Source organism: Cervus elaphus, chromosome 22 (assembly GCF_910594005.1).
Source record: "Cervus elaphus chromosome 22, mCerEla1.1, whole genome shotgun sequence".
In the NCBI taxonomy this organism is placed as follows: domain Eukaryota; kingdom Metazoa; phylum Chordata; class Mammalia; order Artiodactyla; family Cervidae; genus Cervus; species Cervus elaphus.
Genome location: NC_057836.1, coordinates 52,468,181 through 52,492,648, shown reverse-complemented (window position 1 = coordinate 52,492,648; position 24,468 = coordinate 52,468,181). Strand labels below are relative to the sequence as shown.

At 45.4% G+C, this 24,468-nt stretch overlaps 1 protein-coding gene across 1 annotated transcript in view; it reads right to left on the bottom strand.

Moving 5' to 3' along the window:
* The window catches only part of PAH (phenylalanine hydroxylase), a 78,542-nt gene that overhangs the window by 39,110 nt on the left and 14,964 nt on the right, over positions 1 to 24,468 (bottom strand). Inside the window, exon 3 of the mRNA XM_043882169.1 lies at positions 17,639 to 17,822. Coding sequence (XP_043738104.1) covers positions 17,639 to 17,822 — 184 coding nt within the window. The remainder of the gene's footprint in view (positions 1 to 17,638; positions 17,823 to 24,468) is intronic.

The window sequence follows — 24,468 nt, the reverse complement described above, 5'->3', positions numbered from 1 at the left end:
TATACTCCAGATATATTCTGGAATAGGCATTCTATGCATGCCACGTTGCTTCAATCATGTCTGACTCTTTGCGACCCTATGGACTTTAGCCCACCAGGCTCCTCTGTCCATGGGATTCTCCAGGCAAGAATACTGGAGTGGGTTGCCATGCCCTCCTCTAGGGGATCTTCCCAACCCAGGGATTGAAACCACATCTCTTATGTCTCCTGCATTGGCAAGTGGGTTCTTTACCACCAGGCTTCTCTGATAGCTGGTAAAGAATCACCTGCAATGCAGGAGACCCCAGTTCAATTCCTGGGTCAGAAAGATCCACTGGAGAAGGGATAGGCTACCCACTGCAGTATTCTTGGGCTTCCCTTGTGGCTCAGCTGATAAAGAATCCGCCTGCACTGCAGGAGAACTGGGTTCGATCCCTGGGTTGGGAAGATCCCCTAGAGAAGGGAAAGGCTACCCATTCCAGTATTCTGGCCTGGAGAGTTCCATGGACTGTACAGTCCATGGGGTCAGAAAGAGTCGGACACCGCTGAGCAGCTCTCACTTTCACCTTCTTTCAGCACCACCTGGAAAGCCTGTTCTATTGTAAGCACCAGTAAGCCCAAGAACCCTCCTCTTGCGACCCATCTTCCTTTCATGTATCTCCCTCCCAAGGGCCTCCAGGAAACCTTGCAAAATCTTTTGATGTCACAGCCATGGTGACATGGAATAAACACCACCCAGCAGTTTGGGATTTGACGATGCTCTGCAGTACCTAAAACCCACAGCCTTGCTCTGAAGCAGTAGCAGTACAGTAGGAGAGAAGGTGGCGTCTGAATGGCGTGACCCACGTGACTGGGTCCTGCAGAGCAGGTGGGAGCACCCAGATCTCTGTGGCCTACAAGAAAGACGGCACACCGAGAGTGGAACTGTCCCAGGAATGAATGAACAGAGATGAGGACATTTTGCACTGTAAGTTCCATGAACTTAGCAACCAGACTGCACTGTAGTTCTATGTGCAGAGAGGGAAAGGAGGGAGGAAATTTTAGGGGAAAAGATGCTAAACTTGCAGCCAGTTGGGTCTGCCTTTTAGAACCCAGGCTCCAGCTGCCTACTCACCTTCTCTGTGTCTTAGTCCCAACTCCGTAAAAATAGCAGCAACAATAGGAAGCATCGTAAACATATTTTGAGGTTTTATCATATGCCAGGAATTGTCCTTAGCATTTTTGGTGAAATATGTCCTTTAATCTGGGGACTGCTGTGAGGCTGTGAGGAGTAAATGAGAACGTAGGCATAGGATGCAGCCCAGCGGCAGGATGATAAAAGGTAGCTTTCCACTGCTTACATGTTTCTGTCTGGCTTTGCTCGTCAGGCAGGAAAGAACATGCATGCCATCTAGTGGTCATACTGGGGAACTGTCACCCATGGTATACACATTAGAGCATCAGACAGGAAACAGCTGCATTCTATCTGATGATTCTACAAGATGATTATGTGAACGCAAGTAATAAAGGTCCACTTAACAGCCTTCTTTCCATAGATCTAAGATGCTAATCTTTCTTCCTCCTGTGTTAGTAATAAAAGCTAAATAACACTGAGTATCATTCCAAATAATTTACTTAGTATTTGTACTATTGGTGGGTACTATTGTGTGTGTGTATTATTGGTGTGGGTACTATTTATGTGTGGGTACTATTTGATGAGTTGGATCATCGAAAAAGCAAGAGAGTCCCAGAAAAAACATCTCCTTCTGCTTTATTGACTATGCCAAAGCCCTGTATGGATCACAACAAACTGTGGAAAACTCTTTAAGAGATGGAAATACCAGACTACCTGACCTGCCTCTTGAGAAACCTGTATGCAGGTCAGGAAGCAACAGTTAGAACTGGACATGGGACAACGGACTGGTTCCAAATCGGGAAAGGAGTATGTCAAGGCTGTATATTGTCACCCTGCTTATTTAACTTATATGCAGAGTACATCATGAAAAATACTGGACTGGATGAAGCACAAGCTGGAATCAAGATTGCCAGGAGAAATATCACTAACCTCAGATATGCAGATGACACCACCCTTATGGCAGAAAGCAAAGAACTAAAGAGTCTCTTGATGAAAGTGAAAGAGGAAAGTGAAAAAGTTGGCATAAAACTCAACATTCAGAAAACTAAGATCATGGCATCCGGTCCCATCACTTCATGACAAATAGATGGGGAAATAATGGAAACAGTGACAGACTTTAATTTTGGGGGCTCCAAAATCACTGCAGATGGTGACTGCAGCCATGAAATTAAAACATGCTAACTCCTTGGAAGAAAAGTTATGACCAACCTAGACAGCATATTAAAAAGCAGAGATATTACTTTGCCCACAAAGGTCCATCTAGTCAAAGCTATGGTTTTTCCAGTAGTCATGTATGGATGTGAGAGTTGGATGATAAAGAAAGCTGAGCGCTGAAGAATTGATACTTTTGAATTGTAGTGTTGGAGAAGACTTTTGAGAGTCCCTTGGACTGCAAGGAGATCCAACCAGTCCATCCTAAAGGAATTCAGTCCTGAATATTCATTGGAAAGACTGATGCTTAAGTTGAAACTCCAATCCTTTGGCCACCTGATGCAAAGAACTGACTCATTTGAAAAGACCCTGATGCTGGGAAAGATTGAAGGTGGAGGAGAAGGGAACAAGAGAGGATGAGATGGTTGGAAGGCATCACTGACTCAATGGACATGAGTTTAAGTAAGCTCCGGGAGTTGGTGATAGACAAGGAGGCCTGGCATGCTGCAGTCCATGGGGTCACAGAGAGTCAGACATGACTGAGCAACTAAACTGACTGAACTGATTGTGTGTATGTTAATTGTTCAGTTGTGTCCAATTCTTTGAGACCCCATGGACTATAGGCCGCCAGGCTCCCCTGTCCATGGAATTCTCCAGGCAAGAATACTGGAGAGGGTTGTCATTCCCTTCTCCAGGGGATCTTCCTGACCCAGGGATCGAACCTTGCATTGCAGGTGGATTCTTTATTGTCTGAGCCACAAGGGAAGCCTGGGATACTATTGGTCTCCCCATATTGAAAATGAGAAAACCAGGATACAGAGAGGTTAAGTGATAAACCCAAATACACACACTGCTAGGAAACAGTGGATTCAAGATTCAAACCTGGGCCTGGATGATGTTGTGGTCTCAGGTCTGGACCACAAAACCCCTCCTGCCAGGTAGGGGGGTGGGGAGCACAGCAGTTGGGAGAGGGGCTGGCTCTGGAGCCTGACTGCCTGGTTTCCTTTACAGGGTCCCACCTGGAGGTCTACACGCCCCCAAGCCCAGCCGACTTCTCAAGGTGGACCCCTTCAACAGTAATAATAGGAACAGACGTTGCGGTAGTCATTCCAGCTAAGACTCAGAGCTCTTGTTCTGTGCCGGGCGCTGTCCTAAACACTACATACCCTTCCTCACCCAATTCTCATACCAGCCCCATGAGGCTGGTGTTATTATCACCCCCATTTTCAGAAGAGGAAACCAACGGGCAGGGAGGATAAGCCCCTCCACAGACCCCCGCTGTCCCAGATGCTAGACTTTGGAGTCTGGGGTGACTCAGCCCCGCATTCAGCTCACTGAAGGTGAGACCTGACTTCCCACTTTGTCACTTGAATTCTCTCCAGGCTTTTCTTTCTCCTTGAATCCAGGGCCTTGCATGAAGGATCTCTGTTGTCAGCACTGAAAATGGGGCCTGTTCCCTCCACGGGTCTGGGAGGGCATGAGGAAGGACGCCCTATTGTAGTCGGTCAGGACTCAGGAGCCCTGAGGCTCCTCTGAGACCCTCTAAGACCCTGGCTGCTTCTCGAGTGTGTGCTGCCCTGTCACTTCTCTCCCAAGGCTGCCTGTCCCTGCTCATTCACAGCCTCTGTTTTGCCAGAAATTTATCCATAATTCTGGCAATAAGAGCTGCCCTTGGAGATACAGCAAGCCAGCCTTTCCTCACTGCACCATCTTCTGACTTGGGGGACCCTTAGCCCTGCCAAAGGAGTTTTCATGACTACTTGTTGAGCACTTACACTACCAGGTTCTGGACGCTGAGGAGCGAATATGGTGGATTCTTCACTCCTGTGGGGCTTACATCTGAGAGAGAGACAAGGAATAAGCTATAAATAAATTTAAACATATAACAATGCCAGGAAGTCCCTGAAGAAGAAAAAAAGCAGTGCCACGGAATAGAAAAGGAACAGGATACTATTTTATATAATATCTCACGGCTCCAGACCCCAGGGCGAAGGTCAGAGAGACATGACGTGACTTTGCCATGGCTCAAGGGGACTGGAATAGCCAGAGTTTGTCCCCAGCCCAGAGCAGCGCCCCCGTTTCTCAGGAGGAGACAATCTAGCTATGGTTAAGGCCCTGATTACACAGGCAGACAACCTAGGCTTGAATGTGGTCTCTGGGGCACCCAGGACAAATAATTAACCCTGCTTTAGTCTTCCTACTGGTAAAGTGGGGATAATAAAGTACCACTTTATAGGAACACATAAGTTTAAAAGAGTTAATATGTGTGATCTGTTGAGAACAGAGTCTGGCACATAATAAATACAGATTCATGTTGGAAATAGGGATTCCCTGATGGCTCAGTAGTAAAGAATCCGTCTGCAATGCAGGAGATGCAGGAGATGTGGGTTCGATCCCTAGATCAGGAAGATCCCCTGGAGGAGGGCATGGCAACCCACTTCTGTATTCTTGCCTGGAGAATCCCATGGGCAGAGGAGCCTGGCGGGCTACAGTCCATAGGTTTGCGAAGAGTTGGACACAACTGCAGTCACTGAGCACTCATGCGTGTTGGGAATACTGGGGCTTTGGCTCCAGATCACCACGAGAAAGAGAGTATGAACTCCGAGGTTTCCCAGGACCTTTATAGGTTGTGTTTTTATACTATGCTGTAATCTAGGAAGTGTGCAATAGTGCTACCTCTGAAAAAGCAATGTATATATCTTAATTAAAAAATATTTATTTGCTAAAACTGCTAAGTATCATCTGAGCCTTCAGCAAGTCATAGTAGTAACATCGCTGATCTCAGATCACCATGACCAATAAAATCATGAGAAGGCTGAAATACTGTGAGAACTACCAGCGTAGGATACAGAGACAGGAAGCGAGCAAACGCTGTTGGAAAAATGAAGCCTATAGACTTGCTCCATACAGGGCTTCCACAAACTTGCCATTTGTGAAAAATACAGTACCTGTGAAGCATGGTAAAGCAAAGCACGACAGACGAGGAACGTCTGTACTAGGACTGTCCCGCTACAAACTCCAGGGACTTTGCTTTTGTTTTTACTCTGCCCTTAATATAATAGAGGGAGCAGAGCATAAAGTCTTCCAGCGAGGCTAGGAATCCGTCCACTTACTCTGTTGTGTAACTGAGCAAGCATTTTATCTCTCAGAGCCTTAGGTTCTTTAACCACAAAATGAATTAAAACTGTCTTTCCATATTATTGCATCATTACACACGTTAAGGTGGTTCAGTGGTAAAGAATCCGCCTGCCAGTGCAGGAGCCTTAGATTCAATCCCTGGGTCAGCAGACGCCCTGGAGGAGGCAATGGCCACCCTCTCCAGTATTCCTGCCTGGGAAATCCCATGGACAGAGCAGCCTGGCGGGCTACAGTCCTTGGGGTCTCAGAGTCGGCCACAACTGAGCACGCACACACTTATGTTAAATGCTATAGGAAATGGGACACGTTTTAGCAGAGCGACTGGCCACAGTAAGTGTTCCATTGGCATTAACCACTAGGATGGGAAAAGCTCAGCAGTGATGAGGAAGAAGGAAAAGGAATGAGGGGAGAAGGGCGGGGAGGAGGGGAGGGAACAGGAGGAGAGAAGGGAGGCTGGAGTCAGAAGCACCTTCTCCGACAGGCTCTGCCCTGATGTTAACAGGTTTTCTGACCCTGGGCTCAGCTTCCCCCTGCATAAAACGTGGGGTGTTGGATTCACAGCTGCTGCGATCCTTTTGGGGCTTCATATGCCTATGTGGAGGGCTAATGCTGGCTAGGGGACACATGAAAATACACTTCAAGTCAATCGATGTGTCAGCCTCATTTGTTCTCAGAAGCACAGTTACTGTGTTTCTTCAGCTCCCCAAATGCCTGACCCTACCATTTCCCAAAGAAACAAGGCTCTGCTCCAGAGACAAGGTTCTTTGTCCCCACCGGGTTCAGGGCTGGGCGTGCTGGTCAGCTTCCAGCTGAACGCCAGAGGGCAGCAGAACCAGCTTACTTTCACTTTGGCTGATTTCTCTTCCTCTCCTCTCTTTCTTTTCTCTTTTCTCCTTTTCTCTTTTCCTCTCCTCCAAAAGCAAAGCCCTCTGTACTTGGGCCACATGGCTTGGTTCAGGCCTCTTGGTGGGGAAAAAAAAATCAGAGAACTTGAGAGGGCTGCAAAGACTCAAAGGATTCAAGTCTGAGCAAAGTGAAGTTGCTTAGTTGTGTCCGATTCTGCGACCTGATGGACTATAGCCTTCCATCCATGGGATGTTCCAGGCAAGAAAACTGGAGTGAGTTGCCATGTCCTTCTCCAGGTGATCTTCCCGATTCAGGGATCAAACCCAGGTCTCCCACACTGCAGGCAGACTCTTTACCATCTGAGCCACCAGGAATCCCCCAGGTGTTAAGTCTTGGCAAAGAGAAGACAAAGGTTGAAGCAGCTTAACAAGCTCCAGGGGAGAGACTGTCAGAGAGACCCAGGCGGTACTGTGAGGCTGTGGGGCCCTCACCCAAGTCCAGGGGCTTCTGGTAGCTTCTGAGCCCCAGCATCATTCAGAAAAGGCTCAGAACACACTTATCTGGTTAAGTAAGGTCCCGCAGGTCACTGCTGGCCAGGATAGGACACTTACCCATGTCCCCATTGTCAACTTCTGGGTTCTTCCAATTTTCCCAGTCCCAAGGTTACAGTAACTGCTTTTTTCCTTTAAAGTTACACTTTTTGAGAGCTTCCCAGCCACCAAATGCTGTGCTAAGCATTTGACTTCCGCTGTCTGTTTTAACTCTCAGAGTCACCCTGGAAGGCGTGTGTGTTAGTCACTCAGTCGTGTCCAGCTCTTTGTGACCCCATGGACTATAACTGCCAGGCCCTTCTGTCCATGAAATTCTCCAGGCAAGAATACTGGACTGGGTTGCTATTTCCTACTCCAGGGGATCTTCCCAACTCAGGGATAGAACCCAGGTTTCCTGCACTGCAGGCAGATTCTTGACCATCTGAGCCACCAGGGAAGCCCTGGGGGATAGACAGGATTATTTTTGCATTATTAATGGAGCACACAGAAGGTCAGAGAGATGAGGTGACTCTTGTTCAGGATTGCAGAGCCGGCGGGGCTGGAATCAACTGAACCACCGGGCTGGCTTAGAATAAAGTGGGGGTGGGGGACCCTTGATTTTAGATTTCTGTTCTCCCATCTAGAGAGGGGGAGGAAATGACAAACTAAGGCAGGAATTTAGAGGGGCTGATAGAAAATCTTTAGGACAGCCCCAGGTCCTCTCCACCTTCCATCAGGCACCCTGGCTTTAGACGTGGTAGCTTTATAACATGCAAGGTCTAGGTTCCTTCAAGATCCCTTCCTATTCCCTTTCTCTTCTTCAGTGATGGCTACAGGCCTCTCCCCTCCCAACCAGACTTACAAAGCTGGGAATAGAGACTGACCCCAGCGACCCAGGCTTCTGTTTGGAAAAGTGAAATCAGATTAGCTCATTAATGACCTTTGCAAATACCTCCGCGGTGGGCTGGCCTCTGTGAGCCCTTCCACAGCCGCACGGGCGGCGGGCTCAGCGGTTAATGAATGGCTCCGGCAGGCTGGTGCAACAGAGGGGCCTCTGTGAAGCCAGAGGCATCCGGGGGTGGGGTGAGGGGGGCAGATCATTAATAAATATTGATTTGGCTCCAAGGGAAGCAGCCCATGGGATAGCTGGCCCTGGACACCCACGTTGTAGTCTCATTAAGTCGGGGTCAACTGCTCAGCCTGGACGCCGAGGGGCGGCTGGCTCAGGGGTGCTCCTGAGCAAAAAGCATCACCGCCACCAACACCACCACCCTGCCCCCCACAAGCCTGGCTGGAGCCTGCTTCCTGACCAGGAAGATTTATAGCAGTTCAAGGTGCAGGTTGAATCCCATCTGACCCCCTCCCTCCACCAGATGCTCACCAGCCCCAGGGTGTAGCCAGCAAGGCACCCAGGCTTGCCCCAGACTTCTGCCTCCAGCCTGTCTCAGGGAGAGCAATAAATCCTCGGCTTCCAAGGCCCAAAATAGAAGGGTGTTCACTTCCCCCACTACTGAGACTCCTGGATGTCTTTTCTGAGGCCATGGCCTCCAGCCCAGCAGAGAAGCCTTCGCCGAACTGACCCCAACAGGGCTGGTGTGTCCACCTCCTGAAGGATGAATGCCTTTGAGGGCATTAGGTTTCTCCTTTAAGGAGCTCCCATTTTCTTTCTGAAGAAGGAACACTCTCTGTGAAGGTCTTGGAAAGAATGGGTGAGCCAAATGTGGAAGACGGTGCCAAGCCAGTTCCCTCCTCCTGGACCAAACAGAAGCATGGTGGAGGCAGGGCTCACTTATCAATGACAGGCCGGACAAAGCGTGCAATCCCTCCATCCACGTATCAAAATGAGAATGAAACCAGGGGAATAAAAGGCATCTACCCGGAAGTAAAGACTGAAAAGGTGTCAAAATGAATAAATGGATGGAATGAGTGAGAGATGCCAGTGAAATGATGAACAAAGAAAAGGGCATGTATTCGAATCACCAAGCTAAACTGGAGCTATCCTCCCAACAGCCATTTTAAGATGTCACTTATCTTATTAACTTACTTATTGATGGGGATGTTCACTATGTTCCCAAACACTGAATTCCACATTGTAGTGAGATCTGATACCACTCACTTGACCCTGGTGAAAAAGTTGGCTTAAAGCTCAACACTCAGAAAACTAAGATCATGGCATCTGGTCCCATCACCTCATGGGAAATAGATGGGGACACAGTGGAAACAGTGTCAGACTTTATTTTTGAGGGCTCCAGAATCACTGCGGATGGTGACTGCAGCCATGAAATTAAAAGACGCTTACTCCTTAGAAGGAAAGTTATGACCAACCTAGATAGCATATTAAAAAGCAGACACATTACTTTGCCAACAAAGGTCCGTCTAGTCAAGGCTATGGTTTTTCCAGTAGTCATGTATGGATGTGAGAGTTGGACTGTGAAGAAAGCTGAGCACCGAAGAATTGATGTTTTTGAACTGTGGTGTTGGAGAAGACTCTTGAGAGTCCCTTGGACTGCAGGGAGATCCAACCAGTCCATCCTAAAGGAGATCAGTCCTGGGTGTTCACTGGAAGGACTGATGTTGAAGATGAAACTCCAGTACTTTGGCCACCTCATGTGAAGAGTTGACTCATTAGAAAAGACCCTGATGCTGGGAGGGACTGGGGGCAGGAGGAGAAGGGGATGACAGAGGATGAGATGGCTGGATGGCATCGCTGACTCAATGGACATGAGTTTGAGTAATCTCTGGGAGTTGGTGATGGACAGGGAGGCCTGGTGTGCTGTGATTCATGGAGTTGCAAAGAGTCGGACACAACTGAGTGACTGAACTGAACTGAACTGACCCTGGAGTTATGGTCAACCTACATTGGCTCAAACAGAATGCATTGAAAGCCCCACAGGAGCCCCTGCCCAACCCCTGCTCCCCTCTCCCCACCATGCCCAAGACACACCTCGGTGTAGATCCTTGGTGTGCCCAGCACACACCCACTCCCCTATCCCTACACAGACATGGCCGAACAGCAACCTCCTAGACCATAAGACACATGAGTCAAGACACCATGTGACTGATTTTCCCTAATGCATCCCTCTATGTGGCTGCCGCTGAATGGGTATTCAACATACATGAGTTGTATGGATGGACGATCCACTGAATTAGGGCATAAATGTGAATGAACGACAAGAGGGCGGTAAAGCAGACTCTGGTTTTGGAGAAGATGTAAAAGGAAAAGGAAGAAAACCCCAATTGTCAGGATTTTAATAAGAAAGAGCCATGTGATTTAGCAAATACGAAGGAGAAAGAGAATTCCAGGGAGAAAAATGCTGTCAAACATTACAAATATTTCAAAGAGGAAGATGACAAAGAAAAGGCTACTGCTTTTGGTAATGAATGTTGTCAGAATGATGAGGAAGAAGGAGGAAAAAAAGGAAAGGAGGGAAGAAAGGAAGAACAAAGAGGAAGAAGCAGGAAGTCTGAATGTGAAGCTGGCCTTCCATCTCCTAGACCAGTGCTATTTCCAGTTATAACACAGAGTCACATGGATAGTATCAAACATCCAAGCTGTGTCCACAGGAAGTCATCTTTGTGGATAAGAGATCATTCCCAGGGGCCCTCACATCATCCCACGAGGCAAGTTGACTCCCTGGCTTCTGGGTGGGGCTATCCCAGTGAAGGAGTGGCTGCCACCAACTCCCTATTTGTTATTAGCCTGGTGGTGAGTGTCCACCCCAAGGAGCTGGTGGTAGCAAATAGCCTGATACAAAGCTGTGGTTGCGTCCCTGGTGGACCAATGGTAAAGAATCTGCCTGCCAATGCAGGAGACATGGGTTCCATCTCTGGGACAGGAAGATCCCCTGGAGAAAGAAATCCAGTACTGCTGTGGAATCCCAAGGACAGAGGAGACTGGCAGGCTACAGTCCATGGGGTTGCAAAGGGTCATACACGACTTGGTATCTGAACAGCAACAAACCACAAAGCTCCCCCCTCACTGAGGCTTAAGGATATCTAAGATCAAGGGGCCTCTTCAACTCAAGCAAGTTCAACTCAATCCATCAAACATCCTAATATACTGAGTATCTTGCATGATGCCCCTGTAAGACCCAGAAAGTGACAGAGTGGATCTCAGCTCTATTCTACAGATGAGGAAGGAGAGGTAATGAGGTCTCCCAGCTGGCAGGAAGTCAGATGGGATTCAAGCCTAGCTGCCATTGTACAGAATAGGAATTCACATCCTAGCTCTTGACTCTTTTCAAGTAGTTGCTCTTTTTTACTTACTATGCTGCCCCCTCAACTCAGCATCAATGGCAAATTGACATTTCGTTATAAGCATTTCATATTCTCTTATCACCTCCTTCAATTGAGGGAACACATCTGTACAGAGAGAAAGGGTGTTCTCAGTCTAATTCTTTGTAATCTTCACCATCTTTTGGATTGATCCAAATAGCACATCATGGTAGTCTTTCTTTATCAAAGATCAGGACTTTGGAGATTCTGACTCTGTCTCCACCATGAGATTATTGCGTACCCTTCAAAAAGACTAGGCATGAGTTTCCTGACCTTTTTGCGTGGATCCTTTATGTCAGGCACATTGTACAATCATATCACAGAATTTACACAACTGCATTGGCACACAGATATCTTTGTTTTACAGACAAGAAAAACTAGGCCTACAGAGGGCGAGCAACTTGGCCAAAAAACTACAGCCCAGGAATTGAACCGGAAAAATGAAGACTCCAAAATGCACACTGCCATTCAAGTGTCCCTCTGCCTCATTTCCTAATATGGAGGATAAAAATCACATTATCTGCTTACTCTGGCCAGTTGAGTTGCAAAGCTTCAGTGAGACAACCTAAGGGGAAAATATTTTGGATTTGGCCCGCAAATAAGGAATTCCTGTTAGAATGAAAGCCTGCTTATAATCTTATGATATTCCTCAGCTTGAAGCCCTGGAACCTGGGAAGCAGACTGGCCTCAGAAACCGCATTTACTGAGGATCTTCCCTCACCAGTGAACAGACATGCTTCTGACAGCTTGCAAGAGGGCAAGCCCTAGGCCAGCCTCCAGCTTCAGGGTTGCTGCCACCTCTTCAAACAGGTTTGTCCTCTTAGCTGTGGGCATGCTTTGTCGCGATGAGGCAGGCTACTGAAACAAAAGTCCCATCCCCAGCTGCCAGAGGACTTAGAGCGATGTTGCCACAGTAGCAAGTATCCAGGTAGACTGGAAAAGGATGTCAATCAATCCTGTATGTCTTTATGAACATGTAGATCCCAGGTCTCCTGCAGACCCAGGTCCACGAGCATCTCCAGCCCTGAGACACATGTGGGGCCAAGTGAAATGCCAGGGAGGAGGTTCAACAGTGAGAGGGGGATAAAGGGAAGATGATGGAAATGGATGCGTAGAGCAGAGGAAGAGCCAGGGGAAAGGCAGGAGCAGGTGGTAGAAATGGGGAAATATCCTGACCATCTGGACTCCCCTCCTGCCCTAAGCAGCTTCTCTCTACAGGATCTCAACTCTTTGAGAACTATGACCCCATTGAAAATCCTCTCTCCTAAAATATATGCAAGCAGGTGCACGTGTACAATTTTGCCCACAATCCCAGGGGCTATTCAGACTCCTCCAAGGAACCCTACCCTTCTTCCTCCCATGACGGATCTGAAACTTCAGCCTTATCATGACACTGCCTTTCAGAGCAGTGATGTTGAAGCAGAAAAGAGAAAAACTCAAGCGGGCTGGGAAGGGAGAGGGGCATATAACAGGGAGGAAATAAATATAATGTATAAGAAGGAGAGAATAAATATAATGTTATTTTGTCTTCTGCAATAATTTTTCCACCTAAATCATGGCTTCAGGAATTAATCCAAATAAAAAAGACAAAATTATAAGCACCTCCAGGCTAGACAGGTAGTAGATAGATGAATAAGTAAATAAATAGCCTTTCTACTCCCCACAGAAAATACAGTTGTCCTGGAAATCTGGACATGCTTTGTTTCCACACCAAGACCCTTATAATCACCCCAATTTGAGCAAAATCTACCCAACTGCTCTTGGAAAATAACTCTCAAGTCCAATTGCTCTTGGAAAATAACTACAAACAGATAAATTTCTCGAAAGGTGACAATCCTACACCTCTGTCTAGCCAAGACATTTTGTCCATCTGCTTCCCCTGGCTGCAATCTGGCTCCATGTAGGAATTTTACATCCCCCCCCAGCTAAATGTAATGTCATGCGAAAGATTTAAAGAGAAAGGTAAAAGGATTAGTAGACTAATCGATGGAAGATATTAACACTCTTTCATGTTGGGTTGAAGAAGGATTTGAGGTCATCAGGAGACAGGGGAACAGGAGAATAGACCTCAAGTATTCAAAAGACTCTATGGATTAAAATCCTATTAAATTCCTATCAGCCAGGAGCCATTTGAGAAGGTTGGGGTTTCTTTAACTTGTCACCATAATTAGCCTTCCCTTAAGCTGTTTTGGGTGGGGAACTTTAGCAATTAAGAAACTGAAAACTTTCATTTTCTAGCACCCATAAGGCCTTTTGAATGGTTTAACAACTAGAATGGAAAGTGATTTAGCCCAATTGATTTGAGGGGTTCAGAGCTCCCCCTCCTTCAGCCTGTTGTCAGACTCACCCCTGAGATCTGAGCCCCTCAATAGAAAGGGCACTTTGCAGAATGAAAGAATCAAAGGTTCAGATCTACGAAGATGCTTTCTTCTCCTAATAATCCTCCTGTGGAGTTCGATGGAAAGAACAATTCTGCAAAGGGATGGCTGTTTCCCCTAGAAAAAAAAAACAAATCTGTTTCTGGGCCCAGACTCCAGTTCACAAAAACTAACCCAGAAACCCAAAGGGCCATGTCTTTCAGCAGGTGCAAGGGTCAGGAAACTGTGCCAGGGAAGGGCAACCAATATGGGCCGGGGTGAAGAACCAGCCAAAGAAACAAGGGTCCGGAGACACACACTGTTTTGGAGGGTTAGTCTGAGCAGTGTTTTCCTCACTAGGTAAAATATCGCCCCAGTGTTAAACATCAATACCCTGCCACTTCGGGCCCCGCCAGGGAATCAGACCTGCGTCATGTTCCACCTCTGATGAGCCCAACACTGATGATGTGGTGCCTCGAGGTCAGAGCGTGGGCTTCCTCACTTTCACACTTGCTGGGTCCTCGGAGTTAAGGTGGAATTGAGGCCAAATTCTACCAGCTGTGTCTCCATCACAGCACCCACCCCTCTTCTGCATTCACCCAGCTGCCCAGTTGCCCTCGTCAGCCTGTGAGCTCCCTAAGGACAGGCCCTGCCAGCTCTCTCTCTCCCTCCAGCTCCAAGCACGGTGCCCGGCAGAGAGTGGTGCCCGGCCCTCTCTTGCCCACAACTGCAGAGGATTCGCTCTGTGCCTGAAGGCAAGTCGTGGCCTCTGATTATAACGGATGAAAAATTAAGGAGGCTGTTGGGCTGCATGACCTCCGAGGTCATCTTCCAGTTCCCAGAACCTCTGAAAATGCAGCTGTGTACCGGCTAGCCTTCCGTGGCTCCTGTGCTCAAGTCATTATTTATAATAACAATGATGATAACTAAGAATAGAGAACCTCTATTAAGCCCTTAACTGTGCTCTGGGCTGTCCTCAATACACCACTGGTGTTATTTCATTAATCTTGTAAGACAGAGACTTCTTACTTGAATTCAATACAGTGATAAACTATGATGATCAATAATCTGCCCCAAATCACACCAAGTGGGTGTTCTGGTTCCGGAGTCTGGGCTCCTAACTGCTCTTCCACATCTGCTTTCTGAGCCTCCAGTTCAGGCTGCCAGCCCTTCAGCTGATCTATGTACATCTTCCCTGCCTCCCCGAGGGGCTGCCTGCCTGCCTGTCAATTGCTTTGAATTTCTACCCCAGGGCCCCAGCTGGCCCGGCCTCCACCTGCTCCCAGCAGAGGCAGAGCTCGCCCCAGGATCCGGCAGGCCCTTTGCCCTGAGGGCCTGAGGCTCCTGTTGGGAGCAGGTGGCCGGAAAAGCAAGAGAAGGAGGTCATCAGGGAAGCAGCTCACTCAGAAGGTAGAAGAAGAAGGGAAGCAGACAGGGTTAATTTGAGGAGGAATTCCAAGTGCCCCCACAACCCCAGACACCAGTGACCAGAGCCCGCATACATGGCTGCCACTACCAGCAAGGGCAGACACCCAGGGTGGACTTCCTGGTCTCGGTTACAGCCACAAGAGAGCAAGGGCAGCAAGGGAAGAGATCCCCTAGGATGGCTTCAGAGGAGTCTTTTAGAAAATGTTTCAATGGCCTATGGTGGGGGGCGGGGGTGGAGTGGTGTAGTCTTGTGTCTCATTTTATAGCATCTCTGCAGTAATTATTAACATGTTATCTTCAACTACAGAGCCTGAGATCCTCTTGAGCTAGTCTTTAATGTTGTGGCCAAAAAAAGCTTTTGATTTTAGATTTTACAACAGGAAAAAAATTTTGATTATATAGGAAAAAATAGTTCATCTCAGCAATCACTTCTAAGTAGTGACCCAAATGAGTTGAAAACTTTGAAAACAGAAAAACCTGCACATGAATATTTAACAGCCTCACCCATAATTGCCAAAATTTAGAAGCAGCCAAAATGTCCTTCAATAGATTGAGCAAAATGGATAAACGAGATGTGGTACATCTATACAATGGAACATTATTCAGTGATTACCAAAAAATGAGCTATCAAGTTGCAAAAAGGCATGAAGGAAACCTGCTAAATGAAACCAACCAACAAACAAAAAAAACCACAGTCTAAAAGGATATAGGGACATCCCTGGTGGTCCAGTGGTTAAGATTCTGCCTTGCAATGCCCAGAACACAGGTTCGATTCCTGGTTGGGGAACTAAGATCCCACATGTTTCAGAGCAACTAAGCCCTCATGCCACAAGTAGAGAGTCTGCAACAAAAGATCCCACATAACATAACTAAGACCTAATAAAGACCCAACATGGCCAAGTAAATAAATATTTTAAAAAAGGATGTATAGTCTGTGGTTCCATATTCATACAGCATAACATTCTGGAAAAGTCAAAATCATGGAGACAGTAAAAAGATGAGTGGTTGCCAGGGAGAAAGGGGAGGTGGGGGGGATGAGCCCGTGGGGCACAGGGCACTGTGAGAACGCTGAAACCATTCTGCATGACACGTATGGTTCCGGAGTCTGGGCTCCTAACTGCAAACACATGACATCACGCATCCATCAAAATCAACAGAACTCTCCAATGCAAAGCATCACCCCCAATGGGAACTCTGGCCTTTACTTAGCAGTCACCTATTAGCATGGCTCATCAGTTCAACCACCACCACACACTACCATCTATCCAGCTGGGCACTGTTTTAAGCACTGACTATGCAAGGTCTCATTTAATACTCACAGAAGTCCTATGAAAAATAGAGGTCAGGGCTGTTAAAGAGACTTGTCAAGGGTCTCAAAGCCAATAAGTGGAAAAAGTAGGGCTTGAACGGAAGCCTCTCCAAGGCCAAGCCCATGAAATTCCTATACTCTATTGCCCTAACTCCTCTCCAGGGCAATATTTTGTAATAGGGAAGAACAAATATGACTCCATATTAGATGTTTCTTTTATTTTAACCTTTGAGCTCTGCTGCCAGTGGTTAGTCACACTGGCTGTCCACCTTTTGTAAAAGGATGTTGCCTAGAACCTAAAATATACAGGATAGCCCATTCTCAGGGCTCTGGCCTTTATACATATATGGGTAAAAAGTTGCAGAACAGAGAATGACATTTGTTTTGTTGGAGATTCACAGGAACATCGTGACCTGACCTACAGGGACACCGGCAGGAACACAGGATTCCTGCACCAAGAAGTTTGCCACAGACAACTAACTTCTCTTCTTAACATAAAAATATAATTTTAGTAAAAATAGCCCAAATCCTGACTGGGGTAAGAAGGTTCTTTGAGACATCAGTCTGCCATCTTCTCAGTCTGCTGGCTTTCTGAATAAAGTCACTATTCCTTGTCCCCAACAACTTGTCTCCTGATTTACTGGCCCATCGTGTGACAGCAGAACCAGTTTGGATTCAGTAGCAATTTCAGTAAGTAAACCAGTGGGCAGAGCAAGTCTCAACAATTGCTCTGTTTAGTCATTCATGCACAAATATTTGCTGAAAGCTATGTAACTCTAAGGATATTAATGTAGGTAAGAGACTCTCCCTGCCTACAGGGAACTTGTAATCTAGTGGAAGAGACAATGGAAGTCCTAAGAAAAGGAACCAAAAAGCTCCAGCTCATGAGAAGCACATGGGGAGAGATCATGAGATGCAATAGAGATTACTAAAGAATCTGTCCTGACATTATATTTAAATAGAAAGCACCCTGGACACCCTAATCATCCTACCTCTAGAGACTGGGAAATTTTGAGAGCATAAGAATCCACCAATAAAAAATGTATAAAAATTGCACTGTAAGGCAACTAAAGACAGCTAATATAAGAAACAGCTATCCTGAGGAAGGGGAAAAGGAAAATATCTAACTATGACAGGCACTATTTTGCATCCCTAAACTACATCCTCTCAGTAAATCCTGGCCTTTCATGGTAGAGATGACCTTTGACATTATTTTTTTGTTAAGTTTTTTTCATGTGGTCGCACAGAGTCAGACAGAACTGAAGCAACCTAGCAGGAGCACGATTTTTAAAATCTTTATTGAATTTGTTTCAATGTTGTTTCCGTTTTATGTTTTGGTTTCTTGGCCACAAGGCATGTGAGATCCCCGCTTCCCAACCAGGGATGGGACCAGCACCCCCTACATTGGAAGGTAATGTCCTAACCACTGGGCTCCCAGGTCAGTCCTTCTCTGCCGTTACTTTACGATGAGGATGTACAACTATTTACCTTGTGAAAATCCTGCCTCTCACCTGTGTCTTTCTTCTTATCCCGGGAAAGCTCATGCACAGTGGCACCAATATCATGTCTCAAGATCTTGATGATGTTTGCCAGGGCAGGCACGCTGCGCTGATCCAGATTGGTGAAAAATTCATACTCATCTTTCTTTAAACGTGAAGGTCTTGATTCAATGTGGGTCAGGTTTATGTCATTCTCCTAGAAAAGAGGAGTTAGGGAGTATGAAGGGGACAGTAACTGGAATAGACACAGACCGAACACGCAAAACCAGAGCAAACACAGCGAAATGTGAAGTGAGAAAGAAGAGTTCTTTTTTTTCCATTTCTTCCTTTTTTTCCCCAATATAAGAGTAGAAGAAAGCCTTTAACACAGCAAAAATTGTTTACTTTTTCTTCTGCAAAACCAAATAACTAATCAAATGTTAGGGAAATAGTTCAAATGTCACAGAATTTAATCACGTGGAAATCTGCTCAAGGCCTAGAACTGTAAACATAAGGTTTCAGTTTGGTACACAGAGCAAGGCTTTGCTGCTTGGATAGAGTCCACAAGAGTCAGGCTTTTTGTGTTTAAATCAAAGTTCTTAACTATATCAGCTACGAGACCTTAGAAAATGTACTTTTATATTTCTAACCATCAGTTTCTCCATCTGTAATTTTGTGGGTATTTGTGGTGCTTAGTCGCTCAGTCGTGTCTGACTCTTTGCCACCCCATGGACTGCAGCCCACCAGGCTCCTCTGTTCATGGGATTCTCCAGGCAAGAATCCTGGAGTGGGTTGCCATGCCTTTCTCCAGGTATTCATGCTACCTGGTTCATAAATTTGTAGGAAACACTGAATGAGATGATACATACAGACTGCCAGGTACATAATCCATGCTCAGTTAAAATTATCCAGTATAAACACTGCTCATACTTTTATATAATTACTTTTCATTCCAGTTATGCCACAAATGCATATGTAGCACCTACCAGGCACTGATCACTTTCTAGGTGGCTGGGATACAGTAGTGAACAAAACGAAGATATTTTCCTTTAATAGAGTTTACATTCAAGTTGTGAAGATACAAACAACAAACAAAAAAGATAACTGATTTATGTATTATAATGACAAACGCTAGGGAAAAAATCAAAGCAGAGCAGGGTGAAGGGAACAGGTAATCTTGGAGTGGAACGGAGCTGTTTCAGTAATTAATAGAATGAACAGGTGAAGTCTCATTGAGAAGGGAAGACTCACGTGCATTAAATGCCGCAAAATAATAATCACTTAATACAGCTTCTCAACTTCAATGTCTCTAGCTGGTGCTACTTTAGCCCCTATGGAGTTCATCAGTAAAAAGAGTCACTTACTTAAACTGGCCCTCAAATTTCAACGTGTGATTTTCATTATTACTTATTCAAAACTCTGATTTCATTGACAGTACTGTTCTTTGTGGAGAAAATCAAGGAGTATCCTCTTTATTAATTTTTCTTTAAAAGAGGGTTTCTCCAAACATTAAAACGGACAAAATGTAGCCAGAAAAATATGCTTAACTTGAATAATTCTATAATTGCAAAGAAATGAAATTCATCAACCTTAGAGTTCAAGAAGTGTATCTTTTTCCTTGATGGTTAGCAGCATCTGGTTGAAGAGCACATGGCTAATTACAGTAATGATATTTAAATACAGTAATGATATTCAAATAATATCACTTTACAGTTTCAACTTATTTTCTGTGACCTTCTCAAGAATTCTCTGTAGAGGTTAAGGAAGATGTGAAAAACGAAATCAGAGACAAAGATGCTTTGTTCAAAGGGGCCAGAGAGGAAGCTGCTGTGAAACACAGGCTCAGCTCGGGGCTCTGTGATGACCTGGATGGCAGGGATGGGGGATGCCGGGTGGCAGCGAGGGCCAGAAGGGAGGGCATATATGTATATATACAGCTGATTCGCTGCGTTATGCTGCAGAAACGAGTACTACATTGTGAAGCAATTAATGTTGTTTAGTCGCTAAGTCATGTCCAACTATTTTGCAACCCCATGAACTATAGCCTGCCAGGCTCCTCTGTCCATGGGGTTCTCCAGGTAAGAATACTCGAGCGGGTTGCAATTTTCTTCTCCAGAGGATCTTCCCAACCCAGGGATGGAACTCGGGCCTCTTGCATTGTAGGCAGATTCTTACCATCTGAGCCACCAGGGAAACCACTTGGGAAGCCCAAAGCAATTACACACCTATTAAAAAAAAAAAAAAGTGGCTGGAGAGAGAAGCTCATTTTCTCTAACCTCAGACACTGGTCTTTGAACCATACGACCTGTCCCGCCCAGGACATGACGAGCATCCCACAGATACCAGGTCTCATCATTCTTATTAGTATTACGCCAAGTCCCTCAAAGTGAAGACACTATGGGAGTAAACACAATCATAGGCAATCCTGCACAGGCACCGCTTCCTGCTCCTTCTTCCCCATAATTCTCAAGGGTGCATGATGAAGCCGTTATATACGGGCACCAGCTGCAGAAGAACATACCCCTGCCCAGGTAACACAATGTGGGGACTCCTGACCAGAGAGAGAGAGCAGATCACGTGGAGGAAGGAAGATCAGACAGATAGCAGTTGCTCTAAAGCTTTCTTTGCAAACAGAGGTGACTAATGGAAGCAAAGAGCAATGTCATCTTTCTTGGCTCTGGATGAAAGCGAATGGTTAAGCTCCACCTATTGACCTAAGGTGAAACTTTAAATGAAGTTTAAAGTAACTTCAAACTTTAACCAATTCCTGCCTTGTTAAGAGCAGAGAAAAAAAACAGCAAAGCCAAGAAATAGGAGTGGATGCACCTTGGGCATGTTTATTCGTGGGACAGCAAGGGAGGGCGGGTGGTATAGGAGGCGGGAAGGGGTGTAGAGTGAAAAAAATTTTTTAAGTTTGGAAGGCAGACTCTACGCTGATTGAGTTTCCCCACTTCCATCCCACCACTCCTAACACAACACCACTTCCCAGGGAGAAGCCTCTCACCTTGGAAATAGCCAGAAGACAATGTATGCCGTGTGTACCGTGGGTAAAACAGAGAGCTGGTAGGAAGCTGCTGCATAACGCAGAGCTCAGCTCAGAGCTCTGATGACCGAGAGGGGTGGGAGGGAGGGAGGGGGCCTCAAGAGGAAGGGAATAAACATATACTTCCCGTGGATCCACTTCATTGTACAGCAGAAACAAACACACAGCTAAGCAATTTTGCTCCAGTTTAGAAAAATAAAAACAATGTATGCCCCATGACTCAGCTTTTGTCATTCTGGAGACCTAACTTATGGGAGAACTTTTTACCAAAATTTGTAAGCCGACTACACAAGAGTGGAATGATTAGATGGGCTATAGAGTATAATCATCACTGGAGATCCTGCAACCATTAAAAAAAAACTAACAACAACGTGTGTAAAACAGTGCCAGCAAGCACTCCCATGGTGATGACCTCCATTGATGAGTCTGAGCAAACTCCAGGAGACAGTGAGGACAGGGAAGTCTCGCGTGTCGCAGCCCGTGAGGTCGCAAAGAGTCGGACATGACTTAGCGACTGAACAACTCCAGTGATGGGCCTCAGGGTATTTTTTGTCTCTATTTTCTTTTTGATCACAGTTCAACTTTTCAAAAAACAATCTTTATTACTAAAATTTAACTTCCTCTTTTAAATGACAGACCCTTGGGAAAATACCTATAATGGATATAGGTATGTGATAGATAATTAAAATATGTTTTAAAACTTCTGTCCAATGCAAGGAAAAAAGGCTAGAATGAAAGGCATCATGATGTTATGTCAAGATTATGAGTAACTTCCATTTATTTACCAAAAGTTTCATACTATTACCAATGCAACAAAAATTAAAATATATCTTTTTAATGTGAGTGAAATTTCTGGCTAAGATCACCCAGCTAAATTCTTCAGATGATTTCCTTCCCATTTGAATCAATTAATTTTCTAGCTTAGCATGCAGTTTCCTTAGTGGTGTTTCTCTGGTTTAATAGAGTGGATCCTTAGATACCAATAATTTTGGTTGCTAAGAAATGCTTTAGAAATGAACCTCCAAATCTGAATATGATCATAGTTAAGAAATGAATTTTTATTATTCTTTATTTATTTGGCCATGCCACATCACATGTGGAATCATAGTTCCCCAACAGGGATTGAATCCACACTCCCTGCAGTGGAAGCACAGAGTCTTAACCACCGGACAGCCAGGGAAGTCCCTGAATTTGTATTTTCAAACGAGGGCTCTATGCAAGTTAAAAATTGACCCATGCACACTCACCACATCTTTAGAGACATTTTGGCAGAGGCAAGAAAAGTTAGAGCTCAACACTGCAAAGCCAATTTCACAACTTGCCCAGGAGTTAATGTCTGCGTACAAGAAGGCAGAGTAACAACTTGATGACTCAGGACTCTTGAACAGAGTGTGGGGACCAGAAAAAACCAAAGTGAAACGAATGGTCTATTTTAACAAGGATTGACCAGAAACCCTTTTGTGCTCCCATCCATGAGGAAAATCTTCCTAAAGGGGGATTCGTCACAAGTAGATGAAACACAGAATGGATATGATGAAATGTGAAAAATGGATTCGTGCTTCTGGAACTTTTCTTGAACTCAAGCTCCTTCCTCTCCTCTTCCATTTCATTCCTCAAGGAAAGAATGATAACATGAAAAGTGTGGGCTTTGGGACTAATCTGAGTTCAAATTCTGTTCTGTACTCAATACTTTGGAAACATTAGTTAGCCATTATGAACTTTTATTTTCCATGTTTAATATAAAAATTATAATATTATCTGGCAGCTTAAAGAGTATTAACAAGAGAGAAAGCGTCTAGCACCACTGTGGCTTCAATCACAGTTCCTCAGTAAGAAGTCAGTATAGCCTACCTTTCTCAACCTGGCACAGATACATATTCTCCTGGAAACTGAAACACATTAAGCTGACAAGTCACTTCCCCTTTAATATTTGCTGTACTTTAAGCTCTTCTCAGCTTTTCCCCTGAAAGTATGTTTCCAAAAGGAGAATGAAATGCTGAGCATATTTTCAGATGAGACTAGATTGGAAAAGGGGAGCTTCTTGAATTCTTGGACCTCCTACATGCTGTTGCCTTGGCATAAGCTCAAATGAAGTTATGTCCTGGTCTGTTTCAGAGCTTTCTGAGGTGGGAGGCAATACCAAAGACAGTCACAGATGATGGTCCACATCACTGGTCTCACATAAACAGACAGGAGCCTTTCAAAACTCATTCAATCCAACACCTTCCTGGTGCCAAACACTGCCCTAAGCACTGGGCTCTAAGAGCAGACAAAGCAGGAAAAATCCCTGCCCTCCTGGAGCTTACATTCTGGAAGGAAGACACAGATAATAACTATGATAAATAAATAAAATATACAGTCTTCATATACTGTACATACATACAAAAATAAGCAGGGAAGAGGGACAGACTATTCCAGAGGTTCAAGCGAGGTGCCATTTTAAACAATGGGGTCATGAAATCCTCAAAAAACAAACAGGTGACATGTAAGCCTAGACCTAAAATCAATGAGGAAGCAAGTCATAAGGGAACAGAAAGTGGAAGGGTCCTGCGGTCAGCCATCTCACAATATTACTGAAGACCATCAGTGAGGCAAGTGTTACAGGGGCAGAATGGGCAGGGGGCAATAGGATATGAGGCAGAGAAGTAACCAAGAATAACCTGTTGGCCATTATCTTAACCGTGGTTTTCACTTGGAGTGATGTTAAGAAGCTATGTGTAAAATAGATAAACAACAAGGACCTACTGTAAGCAAAGGGAACTCTATTCAACATTCTGTGATAACCTATAAAGGTAAAGTATCTGAAAAAGCCTTCCCTGATAGCTCAGTTGGTAAAGAATCTGCCTGCAATGCAGGAGACCCCGGTTCGATTCTTGGGTCAGGAAGATCCACTGGAGAAGGGATAGGCTACCCACTCCAATATTCTTGGGCTTCCCTGGTGGCTCAGCTGGTAAAGAATCTGCCTGCAATGTGGGAGACCTGGGTTTGATCCCTGGATTGAGAAGATCCCCTGGAGAAGGGAAAGGCTACCTGCTCCAGTATTCTGGCCTGGAGAATTGCATGGACTGTATAGTCTATGGGGTGGCAAAGAGTCGGACACGACTGAGAGACTTTCACTTTCATCTGAAAAAAGAATGAATATATGTATATGTGTAACTTAAACACTTTGCTGTACATCTGAAACTAACACAACATTGTAAATCAACTATACCCCAATAAAATAAGCTATGAGAGGTAGCAGGGCAGAGGGAGAGAGAGCTTGTCACTCATGTTTTCAATGAAGCACTCTGGCAGGTATTTTAAGAATAGACTGGGGGCTTCCTGGTGATGCAGTGGTTAGGACTCTGTACTTCCACTGCAGACGGCATAGGTTCGATCCCTGGTTGGAGAACTGAGATCCCACAAACCTTGGGGCACAGCCAAAAAAAAAAAAATAAAGACTGCAATGGGACAAAGGCAGAAACTGTCTGGGGACGGCCACAATTTCTGGGGTGAGAAATAACAGTTACAAAAATAGAGAAGTCTCACAGAGGTACAGGCAGGGCTTCTTGTATATTTTACTGATCTCTTCTTGTGAGAGGTCCAGTAACAGCCCCAGTTGACTGAAAGTCTAAAAATCAAACCCACTGGGCTAAACAGGAAACCAAAAACATTCAGGAAAGCAGGAGCAGCACAATTAAAGTCGAGAGGGAGCTCAAAATTCTCGCCAACTCCACGCTAGAGGCGAGTTCTTGGGCAGGTTCAAGTTAACTTTCAGGATTCACCCCCTGGAAACCATCTTTTAGGATCCCACTCTCGCCTCCCCTGGGAGTGTCTCTGT